At 38.2% G+C, this 15,183-nt stretch overlaps 1 protein-coding gene across 1 annotated transcript; it reads left to right on the top strand.

The window, feature by feature from the left end:
• The first annotated feature begins 4,455 nt into the window (after positions 1–4,455).
• LOC140935549 (large ribosomal subunit protein uL23m-like) lies at positions 4,456–10,550 on the top strand. The gene is made up of 4 exons (XM_073385109.1): positions 4,456–4,613; positions 5,944–6,026; positions 7,678–7,757; positions 9,642–10,550. Exons 1-4 carry the CDS (start codon positions 4,483–4,485, stop codon positions 9,753–9,755), a joined length of 408 nt encoding a protein of 135 aa, XP_073241210.1. The 5' UTR covers positions 4,456–4,482; the 3' UTR covers positions 9,756–10,550.
• The last annotated feature ends 4,633 nt before the right edge of the window (positions 10,551–15,183 follow it).

Genomic DNA, 15,183 nt, shown 5'->3' with positions numbered 1-15,183 from the left:
AAACGAGCATACTTCCGATCCACTTTAAGATAAGCTTACCCTTACACGGAGATTGTAAAATTGATTTCAATTTAATGGGTGTGTTATAACCATAATATGAAGCAAACTCTTGCTCTTATTGCATCTATAAGGAGGGGCACCTTATGGGCTCCTGCCAATTAATATAAAGATTCGGCTAGGGGTGAAGACGAAGCTTCAGATAAAACACTTCTGATGTGTTTCAAAAAAGTCGATTTGATAGGCCCTGACAGGTCTGTGATCAATTAAAAACTAATAACTGGTCAGCGGAGAATTCAAGAAAACACGGCACCTCGAGAAGTTGTACACTTGAGCCCGCGATACGGTAACGTGATACTGCTCAGTGAATACTCTGTTTAGATAACTGTCACATTTGAGGGTGGACGCACGGATGTACGATTTCATCATAACCTTGGGGACACATAAATAGCCAAATCTGATTACCAATGGTGCAATGCTACGCTAACGCTAGAGCTCCACTTTTACCAACCTCGTCCCCCAGGATCTTCTCGTTTTCCATTACCGGTGGCAATGGATCATTACTTTACCTTTTCATACCACCCAAAGCAGGAAGGAAGCTAAACTTTATTTACAATTCTACACCGGCACATCCCAATTTAAAGGATTATAAAATCGGCCGACATTTCATTGAATTTGGTCCACTTCGACATTCATTTTGATTAAATATAGGGTCTAAAAGTTCTTAAATTTATTGAAAGTGGAAATTTCAGCTGATAAAATTAAGAGAATAATGTATTACGTAACAGTAAATCGTCTAAAGTATTTTTAGCCGGAGCGTTTGCTAGCTGAAACGTTTCTAATCACCCAATTTTTACTTCAGTTAAATACTAGAACTGCAAAAAAAGTCCACTGTTTCCTCTCTGAATCTTTAAAGAAACTAAAATTTGATTTTCACTTACCGCTGTTGGAGTTTTTCCCTGGTGAAGTGCTTATTGCACTGAATCCTTAGCCTTCTGAGTAAATGCTTAGGAAACCGAGTGTAGGTTCGGTTATTATTCCTTTGGTTGGCCCGTATATGGTTAGATGATAGAGTTCATAGGTCGTTTTCTGATATCAGTTTTAAGTAAATTTTAAAATTCCTAGGAGACAAAACAAAATTCTGGATCACTTCCGATATCAAAACATATTCAATTTTGAGACTTGGACGACAAACCTGCTTAAACAATGAAGGCAGTCTGCTATCCGGTGCAAGTACGTCACTACAATAATATACTATTCACAATTACTAAATTCGACTACAGTAGGACTGGCTCTTTCATTGTTTAAACTGTGGGAGATAAAAATGAGAACAAATTTTAATTGAAATAAACTATTATGTGCCGTCGGAAAATTCACTTACATATAGAAGCACGAAACGCTTATTTATAAAGTATCACAATCGTCATGTACTAAGAAACTTTAGATAGGTCACCAGGTTGAAAGCTAGTGATTAGCAGCACTTTATTGCTTAAGATGTTTGAAATAAATGTTTCTGAACTAAGATTTCACGGTATCACGAACAAACATTTTGATAAGCAGGTGTAGGAGAATATTTCGCGCCACACTGACCACCAGACGCAGCCCACGACTCACCCTGCACGAACCAAGACAATGAGGCGTGAGAGGATGTATTTGAAAATGCGGGGGTTTCAATAAAAATTGAAGAAGCCAGCAGGTTTGAAGAGAGTATCCAACTGTATCAACAAGGGGCCGTTAGCCCTCTTCTTCTTAGGGGGTCTGGGGGCGTGCTTTGCCAGAATATCTCTTTTGAAATTTCAAAGCCCTAAAATGCGATTTCCAGCGTTCTGGGTATAAAATTGAGGACAAAAGAGTGTGTTATTCATTCAAAAAAATGTAGTTTTCATTCAAGTTTCGATTTATTGGTTACACAATCAATTCCTACCTGAACCAATGAACGCATCAGTGATGAAAACTAAATTACGTACTTTGCACGTAAAGAAATTCTGCGTAAACCTATAAACATGACTAAAGCATAATGAAAAACCAGTTCATTCAGATTTTATGATCCTTTTTTATTTACAACGTTATTCAAACTAGTTGCTTCTCAGTTCGTTCTAGCAAAGAACTAGCCGACGCGTTTCGTCGGCCGTCGGTGCTTATTGAAAGTGTTGAAAATGTCACCCTGCAACAACTAGGTTATACATCTAGGATAATAGTCCGCTTTAAAACTTCAGGTTATCTTGATCAAAAATTTGTCTTTTCTTACGATGAGTTAACTAAACAAGAAAAAGAAAACACCATCATTGTAATTAAAATTGTTTTGACTGTAACCACGGGGGGCCCCAGGGATTTATAGCGTATTCATTCCAATGCAATAAAGTGGAAACGATTCACCTGTGCGTCTTTGTCTTTCTTTGATCGCTTTGGAAGGGATTTGCAGCCGACCGAAGACGCTGTCTCAGTTAGACGTTAAAATACAATTTCAGGCGCCTCGAGAGATAACCACGGTTATGGTAAAAGTTAAACGTCTGATTGAGATTCAAAATTTCTGAAAATTAGAAAATGAGCAGATGATAGTAATTTGACAAACAATTGTTGTCGATGAACTTGGCAATCTGAATTAATATTTGTTGTCTCCCAAACAAGTGCTTCTCAAAAACTATTAACTCTCCAGGTAGTGGGTTTCAGGTTTCACGATATAGTTTTTAACGCCTTGAGCTCGAAACATTTTTCCAATGTGCTTGAAGCGATTGTATTTTGACTGAAAGCGTACGGAAAAACTGTCTTTGCTTTCACACTGACAAGTAAATGATTTTGATTTATTGTACTGGAAGGAATACTCTATGAAGAGCTCGAACTCTCTATCATAATGCCTTGTTGGTCAACTGTAAATAATTAAGGAGTTTTCTGTTGCTTGCACGCAAGTTAATTTTGTTCTTAGTCTCTTCGCGACAAAACATCTGGGCAACACTGACTGGTGAAGCTGATGGTGTCCATTGCCAGAAATTTGGGTCAAAATGGAAGACGCACGTGCACAGTACGAATTCCAAAGTAACCGTATCGGCTGACTAAACGTACATCATTGGAAGGTTCAGTTTCGTTTATTCTTTTTCGGATTACACCGCCTCGTTAGTTAGCTCTAGTATTTATTCTGCACAAAGGGGAGAGAAAAAGAAAAAAATGTGGAAGGGAATTTGCAAGCTATGAACCACACCTTTATCTTATGCTAACAGATCCGAACGGGATACGGCCAAAAAATTACTCAGCGTTGTTGGTCACGTAACTGCGAATTTATAAGGATTTGTATCAAAAAGGGAAAAAAAGGTTCGAAAATAAAAATAATGTAACATTGGGCACTTTGATTGGAGACATTGTTAAAGACCATTAAGGAAAGTTTGGCGGTTTAAGCGAGCCACGACGGTCAAAGGCGTCTGAATCTTATCTTGCTTTATCTGATAGTGAGATTTCATTTACCACTAAGGGCGTGTAAAGTAATTAATCATAGTGGTGTCGAAAAAGCGTCTTGCCCGAATGAAATGATGTTATTTACAAACGAGACATGAAACGGAACTTTTCGTAGTTATAATATAAAGTGCTTTTCAGGTTTTTGTTACGAGGCCTAAATTCACTCCACGACCATTGGAATTAAACCCCGTCAAACATCAAACTATAATCATCAACACAGTTTCTCACAGACCTCGTTAATTACATGAAATGAAAGGGCGATCCTTCCTTTCTCCCATAGCAAACAATTTGCGATCCCCCGATAATCCTCCCAACCACCTTTCCCGAAGCGATAAGTTATTATGGCGGTGTCTTTCACTCGCATCCGCAAAGCGTGATTCAAGCACGCTAAGGCAAGATAAAAAAAGAAAATTTGCCAGTCATCGTTTTCCTGACTACATACATGAAACATGCTTGTCTGAATTTTGGTTGAAGTTTCGTTAGGATTACTATCCTGTTATACGTACCACCGCGGCATAAAAAAACTAGTCAAAAATGGTGAACATATGGGGTGCGAGAACTGGTTAAGTAAATTAAGTCTCCACGGCCGGTCGAGGCCGGCCTGATGACTGAAGATTATACTTCAATCCTGCTCTATGTTTTAAGGAAAAAATGTGTCAACCGAGAACGTTTTCTCGTTGTTCCGATACTAGAATTAAGAAGGAAAATACGAGCTTTCCATTCCCAACTCCCGCCGCTACTCAAGTTGAGCCATATTTGGTTGGCAGGGGTGCGGAATATGGTAATCCCATTTTTCTCTCTTGAAGGTACAATACACGGCGAACTCAAAATCCTTCAAAATTGCTCAAAATACCACTTCGGAAGCAAAGGACAATAATTTGTCATAGGTAAGGTAATAAAACGTTAATTTAGCACTGATCCATTCACATTTTTAGCGATATATCGTACTGAACAAAAATCCAGTACAGGTGGGTGTCCTGTGGTTTCCCGGACATTCCTTAGATAGAACCCAGATCTCTCATAAAAATCCCGTTCAAGATGGCGTACCGACATGTGGTGAAGAAACCAACATTGCAAGCTCGAATATTTCTTTGTAATTGGTACATGAAGATCGTCAGACCTGGAAGAGAACTGCCAGATAATACAGTTCAGTTTCATGTGCCCATGGAGTAAGTTGATGTTTTTTTTTGGTCATCCCTGTTTACCGCTGCAGTTCGAATTTTGCATGGGTCAAAGCGACTTTACAGCAGATAGGACAGATACCGTCGCTTGCAGCTCCAAACATTCGAAGTTTGGAGTAGGCGGCTTTTGTCGACTTGATTTAGTTTCGCTCAACAAAATATTCGTGGCAATGATTTTAAGACGTTAAGAATAATTTCTGGAGGCAAGTGTGTTGTTTCTGAGCGAGAAATAATTATGCCTAAAAGTTGACAAAAACAAAACATGAACGGAACGCGCTGGTCAAAAACATGTAAACAACTTAGCTTTGGCGCTACAGTTTCCTTTAATGGCTGTCAAACTGCAAATGTTTGGCGCCATCTTGACGAGTAGGCAAACGCGTGAGAAATTACAGTGTTTGTATGAGAATCTAATTATGTCAAATAATTTCCGTAAAACAGCTGTTCTGAAAAAAATATGAATTGTAAACTAAAGCTTCACTCCTAAGGATTTTACTGAAAAATATTGAGGGCGTTACATGTGCCAGAAGACCTAGAACCACTTTCTAAAATGTTCTATGCATTTGTCTGTAAGAAAGTCCTGGGAAAAATTACAGACAAATATATGGAAAATCTATAGCAAGCCTCTGGATCGAGAAATTCAAGTACAGGTATGCCCCCCCAAACTTTTTGGGACAATCCTTTGCTTTGTAGCTTTAATTTACAATTAATATTTTTTTCAAAACATCCATTTTACGGAAATTATTTGACATTAAATTCTCAAACAAATACTGTAATTTCTCACATGTTTACCTACTTGTCAAGATGGCATCGAAAACCGTGACAAAATCTATTGTCAGGCATTTCTAAAGTTTTGTGCCCACAGATGATGAATATCTTTTGTTCTTCTGTTGTCTCCAAAACAATCAAGATGTTTCACCAATTTCCACCCACTTAAGGGTATTTAAAGAATACCCATAAAAATCCCAAATTTGGCAAAGTGAGACAAGTCCCAACCAGGGAATTCCCAACCAAGTTCCCTGATTGGAACTTGTCTCATTCTTCCAAATTTGAGATTTTTGTGGGTATTCTTTAAATTCTCTAAGATATACAAAAATGGGAATTGGTTATTTTTTCCTGTGATTTTGATTGACAGTAAAATTTGCATTTACTATTGACATGTATCAATAGGTGCGATTCCGTAAAACCCCTCCCTTTGGCAAAAAAATTGGGGGCAATTTATTGGTCTGGCCACTTACTTGCTTGAAGCATGCAGTTTTTAATTCTAAATAATCTCCCCACAGTTTTATTAAATGTTTCATGATATTATGTTTCTTTTTAGCATGTCAAAACTGGATATTAGAAATTACCTTCAGAGTATCTACAAGGTTGATGTTTACAAGGTGAACACCAGAATACAACATGGTGAGCAGTCCTGAAAATTGTCGCATGTAAGGTTATCCAAGACAGTCTTGGATTCTGGATTCAACGCTGTGGATTCCAGATTCCAAGTACTGTATTGTGGATTCATTGTCGGTAGAACTTGGATTCGGGATTCCAATTGTTAGAGAGATTCTGGATTCCTTGAGCTCTATTCCAGATTTCAAAGCCTAGGATTCTGGATAGACTGCGAAAACAGCCTTTTCTCCTCGCTCCTCCCCACTGGGGACATTTCGCAAGGAAGAACGTCTGCAACTGAGTGACAGAAATTCCATATTGATGACTTACATGTATATCAATGTTCGCATAATAAATCTGGTAGTCACGGGGTTCCAAATGCAAATTTGTTCGATTTTACATTTCTCCTGGTTGATTTTGGTAAAGGTTTGTGTTCATCTGCAAACAAGCTCCAGCAAAACTTAAATGCTTCTTCTAGAGAAGAATATATTCCAGAAATATTTACTGTTTTTTTATAGATTCATGGCATTTACATTTGACCTTTGTGGCCCTTTGTCTTTTGTCTGTGATGCGTAAACAATCGCTAAAACAATGTTACTACTCCATCGACCAATTGGCGCTTCTGACCGGATTCCGGACAGATTTTACATCATTAGTATAGAATTTCTGTCACAGAGTCCCAGATGTTCCTCCTTGCGAAATGTCCCCCGTGGCAAAATGCAAGGAGAAATGGCTGTTTTCACCGGCTAGATTCTGGATTCCAGAGGCAAAAATTTGCCAGGCTTCAGAGTCCAGATAACCTTACATCGGAGGACAGAAACTGTGCCAGTGTACTGATCTTCTGTTATCATAGCCTGCAAGTAACCTCTTCATTTGGGTAGTATTACAAGAGGTCATATGTGAGTGGCACAAGAAAGTGTTGAGCCTTAAGAGATTTGGGTTTTCTTGGTTTGCTTTGCTTGTTACTCAAATGGAGATCTTGGAAGTTATCATAATATTGATCATGTTGATCATGATATCGTTTTAAAGGAAAGGGAGAATAAGTGATGTCAGGTAATCATTAATCAGAAGCAGAAGTGGAAACATAAACCAATCACGATGCATGTTCCCACGCTTTGTGATTGGTTTAGTTCTTCCCCTTCTGCCTGGGACTCTGACGACCCAGTTTTCACTTGATCATAAATGACAGAGTCAAAAGCGGAATCACAATCTGTTTTCACTAGATGGTGGAGTTCTATTGTTTCTGATTACGACTCCGACTCCGTCACTAGCGAAAACCAGTCTTAATGTCATGAGTATTGTAGTACTTTATTGCTACTGATATTACACAGTTGCTTATTTTCTGTGTTTGTAGGGATATAATAAAATGATTAAACTACAGTTATAAAGCAGGAACTACATCATTCAAGACATTATAATATTTTTGTTTCTTGCTAAAAATATAAGTTCAATGTTTTAAGAACAGCAATAGCAATGAAAAAATACAAACAAATTTTGGTGTTTCCTGTATTTATTTTCATAGTATTAATACTTTCACATTCCCTACTTCTTCAGCTTGAGTTGATATAAAACTGTGGTGATAGGAAATAGTTAAAAAAACACTGTGCTTAACTCTTCATTGACTACAAATGCGTTGCATATTTACTAGAAACATGCTGTCTTTTTTACTTAATTTTAGGTAAAACAAAAACTATAATCAAGAATGACAAACTTGTGAAAAAGAAACTTCCTGATTACAAAGTGGCTTATGTAACTCTGGTAAGTATTGTGCACAAACTGGGTTATGTAACATATTTTCCAGGGCAGAAAGTTCACTTTGTATTGTTATTATTTTAGTTAAGTAGGGCTGTCACTGAGAGCTACATTTACTAAAGGCTAGGAGGAAGGGAGTTCCCCCAGCTACTATAATAAGTATGGCCCTCTAGCTTCTTATTTATTTATTTATTTATTTACTTGGGTTCACCAATTCTAGGCAGGGTCACCATAACAGCACGTGTTGCTACTACGCAGGCCCATGACAATCGCTCCCCCTATGAAAGATAGATCACCACACCAGGGACTATGCCCTCCACTAGTTTTGAACACTGGGTGGGTTCTTTAACATCCCACAGGATTTACCAGTGTAAGAGTTGTGAGATGGAGCCTACAGTTTAGCATCCTTATCCAAGGAGACTAGAAAGTCTAGCCTTTTTCAGATGTTTTAACAAAAGCAGCACTTTCTCCTTAGTTATTTAAACACCCTAAGTGTTGGTCCAGCTGGGGTTTGAACCAACAGCCTCCCGCTTGGCAGGCTGGCATTGGTCAATTGAGCCAACTGGGTGGTTTCATAGGAAACAGACAAAAATAGAACCTAACAAACCAGCTACCTCTTCAATTCCTCCCCACTAATTGCATAAACAGCTGTACCTTGTAACTTGAAATCTTAGTACACTGGTAACAGCCCTGTTTAGTTTTAATCCTAGATCTACTTTTGTTTGCCTTTGTAACCCTGAGTATAATAATAACGGGTAAATAAGAACTGATCTTGGGGGTAAAATTTTATGTAGTACATAACATTATCCGAATAAGTATGATGAGCTCAACCAGTGTATAAGCTGAATCTCTTATCATTTTTAAACGTAAAATGAAAGCCTTCCTTTTAAGTCAATTTTTAATGTCATAAATTTATATGTAAATAGTTTCTTAATAGTTTATTGATAATCAACTTGTGATCCTTTTTTTTTTTATTTATTTACTGATTTATTTTTTATTTTTATTTTTGATTACCTGTACTATTAATACTTGTCTCTGAAAAGCCCCCATGGGGAGTTGCCAATAAAATTTGTATTGTATTGTATTGTACTTAGTGTAAAAAAGTTGAGGAAAGTGGCTTGGATCATCTTAAAAGCATTTTAAGAGCAAGCCTTTATACTTACTGTACCATTTAAACTTTTCAATCTGAGAATAAATTTACTAAGAGGTACAGTCTGTGATTCTGCAATTTTATTTTGAGTTGCATGGACAAATTAATAGTGGAGCTGGTAGCATGGCTAAGTGAACGCATTGTCCTCTGTCCTCCCAATCCAATTGACCTGGATTCGAGTCCCGCTCTGAGCAATAGCTAGCTTTGTTCTCGGTCATCTTTAGTTCAAATCCTTGATCATACTTCTAAGTAGCTCACTAGCTGCCTCTTACCAGATGGAGTTTTTAATCCTCTCATGCATTTTTATTATATATGTTGAAATTTTTTTGATTGGAGTAATAATACTAATACTTAGTAGACTAGCTAGAGCAGTTAATTGCAATTCCACCATAACAAAACAGGTACCATTATTACATGTATTTGTTTTACCCTTTGAGGTAACGCTCTCCCACCATATTCAAAAATTAAATAGAAATAAGAGCCAAGGAAGTAATTGAAGGGTGTTAAATAAAGTATTTGGGGGCTTCTTCATTATCTTCCTTCATTAAACATTTGTTCTTATTATAGTAGCCCTTATTTTGAATTAGGCTTTGTGTAGGAAAGTCAAAGACGATTGCTGTCGAATCAGTCGTCAGTTTTTGAGCAGTCAAGATGGAAGCAAAGAGACTGAATACCCTTTGGTACAATAATGTTATGTTAAGAATGTTCCTCTATCTGATCTCAGCCTTCTTTCTCTTCAGGCTAGTGGTACTTTTAAGTTTCCTGATTTGTTCCCAAAGGATGAGGAAAAAGATGAAAAATCTGCTGAAGAAGACAGTGCTACGGAGACAACTACCCCTATACGATGGTTTTAAACATCTGATGTATGAGGTACCACATCAGTCCTTGCCCAGCCCTGAATAGCGGTGAAGTTGACAACACTTCTGTTTCGTGTTCAAGACTCTTCTCTTGGGTATTGCGTCGAAAGAAGCTGGGACTGACAAAATTATGTTCACTCAAGTTTGGGGCTGGTCACCGACAACTTACGATTTTTTACAAGACAGAGGCTTTTTTGTCATTAAAATGACGTAGAAATTTCTGTCGGTTTAAACTACATGCTACTTGTACATGTACTAGTTTAATGGCTGCCATCTTGTGGAATACAAACTCTGCAAGAAAGGACGCGAGACAATGCAGCTATGAATGAGAAATGATGTATCAGAAACAAAGGACAACTATCAAATACTATCATTGCGCTCGATTACTGCATTCCACACCCGCTTTTGTTGTTGCTGTATTTTCTTAGGCTGTAAACCTGCGAGAAGAATGGGAAAGAGGGAAAGCTAAGCAGGCTAAAAAAAAGCACATTGTTTTGTATACAGTAATACATTCTTTTACGTGGTTATATGCTATACAGTAGGTTGTTTGTTCACACATACCCCTGTTCACGACCCGATCCCGTTGCCAGTGCCTCCTGCTCATTTTGGGAGACGGGTGGGCAGTTAATCACCACGGGCTACTGAATTCACAGGCAAAATCGTTGATGAGAGAGTGTAAACTATCAACGAGGGAGCCATTGTGCACTTCCTCTTACCAATTTGGTTCCATAAGCATTTAAAGTGCCCGCTTTGATTGACCAAGAACATTCTCGTTAAATGGGAATTCAAAAGCTTCTGGAACTGGCCCAGAGGCTTCCCCTATCGTCGTAACTTTGTCTGGAGTTTTGATCCCTTGAATCTCCCGTCCCAGTGAGCTGTTCCCTAGGTCTTTGAAGCTAATTCACGTCTTATTTTCAGTAGAAACTTTGAATAGTCCAGCCAATCTATGAAATTTAGGAGGGTCAACTTTAAGCTAATTGTAACCGAGGTAATCAATTAATTTTAACGCTATTCAGTCAAGGTTCGTCTTAACAGAAAAATACTAAAAATCCGTCAGAATCGGTTCGGTGGAACTTGTGAAAATTTAGTGTTAACTTCTCCATTATAGTTTTTCGCGAGCTCGCGAATGACTCGCGTGATCGCAAAAATGCATTGAATACGTACCTCACGCCGTGAATTTGCTCCAACTCATGGAAACGAGAAATACTTAGCACATCACAGCCAGTCGCTCAAAATTTTTCTTCAGCCGTTCATCCGTTCGACCTCATCCGTTCAAAAATTTTCTTCATTCGTTTATCCTTCTCGGCGACCTCATCCGTTCCAAAATTTTCGTCATCCGCTCGACGTCATCCATTCAAAAATTTTCGTCGTCTGTTCATCTATTCGGCCGTTCCATTGCGAATGGCTTGGCTATCCATCTCTCATCCATTCGCTTGCCGTTCGTTCGCATGCCTTGCATTCGTTCGTAAGGAGGGTTTTTGTGTGAGAGGTCACATTTGATAACCTTGAGTCTGGAAAAATATATTATTGTTTTGGAAAAAGTCTTGACTTTTGGGTCCAAAAATCTGTACGAATCCTGCATGTTGTATCTGTCTCGAACTCATGCAAGATGGATGACAAGCTGCCGTTTTGACCAAAAAGGGTTGAGAGAGTATAAATAGTGTTAGACACGCTAAACACAGTAAGAGGTTTTTTTGATTCACATTGTATTTTTGTGTTTGTTGGGTGTCCTGCGCTTAAAGCTAAGATTGTTTGGGGTAAAAATACTTGTCTTCCATCAAGTGGATTGTGGTGAATTTTCAGTATGGTTATAAGTAGGTCCCACTACATAAAATAAGGCAGGAAAATATATGGTGCAAGTAGTTTGATGTTAATGATAACAATTTGACTGGACTCTGGTGGGTTTGAGTAGTATAGCCATGAAATCTTAGAATGAAGAGAACTGAGATATTCAGATTTCACGACTGAGTAGGACGAGTCAGAATGAGAAGATACTCTTATTGTTTACTAACGTGATGACCTCCCCTTCTTTCCTGCGTTGTTCATAGCAAAAAGCCTCTCACAATTAGCAAGCGCCAAAAATCGCGGGAAAAAGTGTTCGAGTGCTAGTGTCGACCAGTGCGGATTTGCCGTGTCCGCAGCCCGCGCCAAAAATCACGAAAAAATAGTACCACATGGTAATGTCGACCAGTGAGTTGCCGTGTTCGTCTAAAGCCCTTGGATGCCCTTCTAGGAATAATGTATAGATAAAAGGAAAAAGAAAACTTAAGAAAAAGACGAACTGTTGAGGCCTTAATATTAGACAAATTGGTATCCGCAGACCTCCTCTGGTTAACTTTTGGATTCAGTTTTAATTTCTATTAGTATATCCTTTTTCATGATCTTGAATAGTAGCTATCAAAACTGAGCTGGTGATAGATAAAAATGTACTTCTGTACTTCTACCCAAACAGGCCGGCGTCGCGCCCTGAAAAGCTTGCTCCGCTGGCTTTACGGCTTTTTATGCGGTGAAACTCGTGCGGACGTCTTGTAGCAAGTCTAACGAAATAAGTTCGGGACTGGTATGATTTTGCTGGGAGGCACAATGTCTCCCGCCAGTGCCTTAGTCACCCGTTTTTCCAGTAGAATACGCCATTTTGCGTTCAGTGATGTCTCCATATAAAAAAGGTAAATTTCTTTGCTTTTCAATCTAACTCTGTGGCCTCGCGTCGACACTATGAAGTATTCAGTATTTGATTACAAAAGCAAGGCAAAGGTTTTTTGTTGCTTTCTTCCCTTTTTATGTGATATCCCGTTAATTTTTAGAAAATTGTGTATCATTTAAACGCTTTTAATGAATGCCTCACGGGGGCCTTTGTTCCTAAACTTGTAGCTAGTTGCCGAGTGACGCTAAGTTGGTGCCATTTGTCACACACATTTTTTTAAAAACTTGTCATTCCTTATCCCTCAAGCTTGTAAATCGCTTCTCTTGGAGCTACCAAACCCTTTTTTAAGCTACAAATGAATTCAGTCAATCTCCTTTTTAACATCTCAGGAACAAACGGTTCCATGTTGAGCCTTGAAGCGTGCCATAATTCACAAAAGACAACATTGAAAATACATCCCACTGAGCAAGAACAAAAAGGTTCATTAATACCATCGCCTGGAGTCTTCGTAATGTTAAACGTGCCTATTCAGTTCATTTACTTTCCTTAAGTAACAGACTTAAGACGCCCCGTTTGGATTGATTTGAACAATTTCGAAAAATGCAGACGTTTTTTCTGATTTCCCTTCCCAAGGACTCATATGCTTGATCATCTGATCAACATAGAAGTTAAGGAGAAAATTATGAGGCAATGAGAACGGGCAACGATAGTTGTTCAAAAGTCGCTTCATGACAGAAAAAATATATTTACGCAGGAAAGTTAAACTTTTTTCTATTTGTCAGCTATTTTTTTTAAAAAAAAATTAAGGTTACCGTGCACTCAGTTTTGCGCGTTTTTACCTTAATTAAATGAATAAACATGGGAAACTGAGAGGCTAGAGGGGCTCGTGACATTGTTTATCTTTTGATTTGATAATATTGGTTGACTTAAAAATAGTTTTTTTGCCTGCTAAAGACACCGATTTAAAGTGGCATAGGGCTCATGTTACCCGATTAAGTGTAAATGCTTAAGAAGGGCTGATTGCACAGCCCTGTGCTCTCAAAAAAGATTCTTTTTCTGTTCGTGTGTGTACACTATCACATGTTTAGCAATAATCAATGGCCACATACTGGGCGACAAAACCAGTAGCGAAGCGTGCCTCACGGACGAAAAAAACGTTACCTGCACCGACAATATAGTTAACGATTCCCTAGCGATAGGAGACCATTACAGTGTCTTCGCGGACAATGACTGACAGATGTCGATCTCCACGATCACTCATCTGTGTAATGGCTCTTTACAAACGATCTTCATTATCAATTACGGACGAAACCTAAGCGCTTAGCAGCGCGAAAGTTGAAACAAAGCTTCGCCCTTCGTTGTTTCTTTAAATTAAAGGGTCTTTTTCTTACCTTGATTAGCGGGACAAATCGCGGCCTTAAAGAACAAAGACCCTGAATGCAAAGATTAACATATGTTTTAATTGTGGTGTTTGACTTTTAACACGTGTGTCACGGGCCATCTTTGTTCGAAACTTGTTCTCGTATAGTTGGATAATATGGCCTGTGTGTTTGTTATTGTGTTTGTACTATGTAAGGTCACGTGTCTCCTCTTGTTTCGACTTTTGTGATCGCGCGTGGCACAAAAGAAGATTCTGTACAGGTAATTATCTCGTTGAGTCAGATGTGGAAACTTATAGTTTTCTTTGAACCAAGGATCTGAAATTCAGTTATGTTTTCTGGACGTTCAAATTCTTGCTTTCTTTTTTTACGTTTTTTCAACGACGACAGCGTTTCCAAAACTTCAAAGATGAAGATATGTAAAGTAGTAGTACAATACTTGAATTTTTTTTTTCCAAAAAGAGAAATGTTCTGGCATTTAAGGCCTTGCTTTGCGGCTCTGGCCCTCCACTTCCGACTTTCCTAGTAACGTCCGTGCATCTTACGCGCGATCGGCTCAAATGTTGTCGGTGAAAATTCTCCTTAACTGTAGGATTTTCTGTGTTGACTGTCGGAAAAAACAAACAAAAACCAACAAAGCAGGAAATAACAAGCATTTCCTCTCCCACGGTTACTCTGTTAACTGATCTTCCCTCGGAATGACGTTCTAAAACTTTGTTTCTTAGCAGCGTCTACATTTTTAAACGTTTCGATAAGAAAATAAAAGAAACAATTCCTTTTTTGTGTGCATGTTTCCGAAATTTTTTTTCGTCTTCGTTTTACAGTACCGTGGTATATGTAACATAATGACAGGCGAGTTTCGTAAGTGATATCTTATTTTCTTTTAGAAAAGAAGCCACGTAAAATTTCACAATATGGTTTCAAGTCGTTCAAAGTCGTTGTATTGTTGCAAAAAGAAAAAAAATAGAAACAAAACAGGAAGGTTCAGATACCTATCGAACATGAAGACTATTTTTTAAAAACAGAACTATACTCCAGGGATAAAAATTAGAAGCTAATGGACAATAGAATTCATCCAATACAAATCCGGTTTTGTTTCACTTTTCTTTTTCCTTTTAGCGAAGCGAAGAAAGGCTATTCTTAAAAAAGGAAGTTTTTCCCCGAGCTTGTTATCCCTACAAGCAAAACATAAACCAGCAAATTTTAATTTAGTAAACTTTGGCACACTGCGCCAATGATAATCTATGAAAGTTTGGTAGACTTCTTAATCAGTTACAAACTCAAGCTCGGAAGTGTAGTTTTACTCCCTAATGTTTATCTTTTAAGCCTGAGGTTTGAATCTGAAATTGTGACCCATTCAGAGGAAAAATCTGTGTCATGTTGGTTATTCTACTGATCCTTA

This window comes from Porites lutea, chromosome 4 (assembly GCF_958299795.1).
Source record: "Porites lutea chromosome 4, jaPorLute2.1, whole genome shotgun sequence".
Classification (NCBI taxonomy): domain Eukaryota; kingdom Metazoa; phylum Cnidaria; class Anthozoa; order Scleractinia; family Poritidae; genus Porites; species Porites lutea.
Note: the sequence above shows the minus strand (reverse complement) of the source record. Positions and strands in the feature narration are given on the sequence as shown.

Bases quoted from the DNA above. Each gene is read 5' to 3' on its own strand.
- LOC140935549 (XM_073385109.1), top strand. From the start codon at position 4,483: ATGGCGTACCGACATGTGGTGAAGAAACCAACATTGCAAGCTCGAATA. The intron at 4,614-5,943 runs GTAAGTTGATGT...GTTTCTTTTTAG, and splicing joins CAGTTTCATGTGCCCATGGA to CATGTCAAAACTGGATATTA. The intron at 7,758-9,641 runs GTAAGTATTGTG...CTTTCTCTTCAG, and splicing joins AAGTGGCTTATGTAACTCTG to GCTAGTGGTACTTTTAAGTT.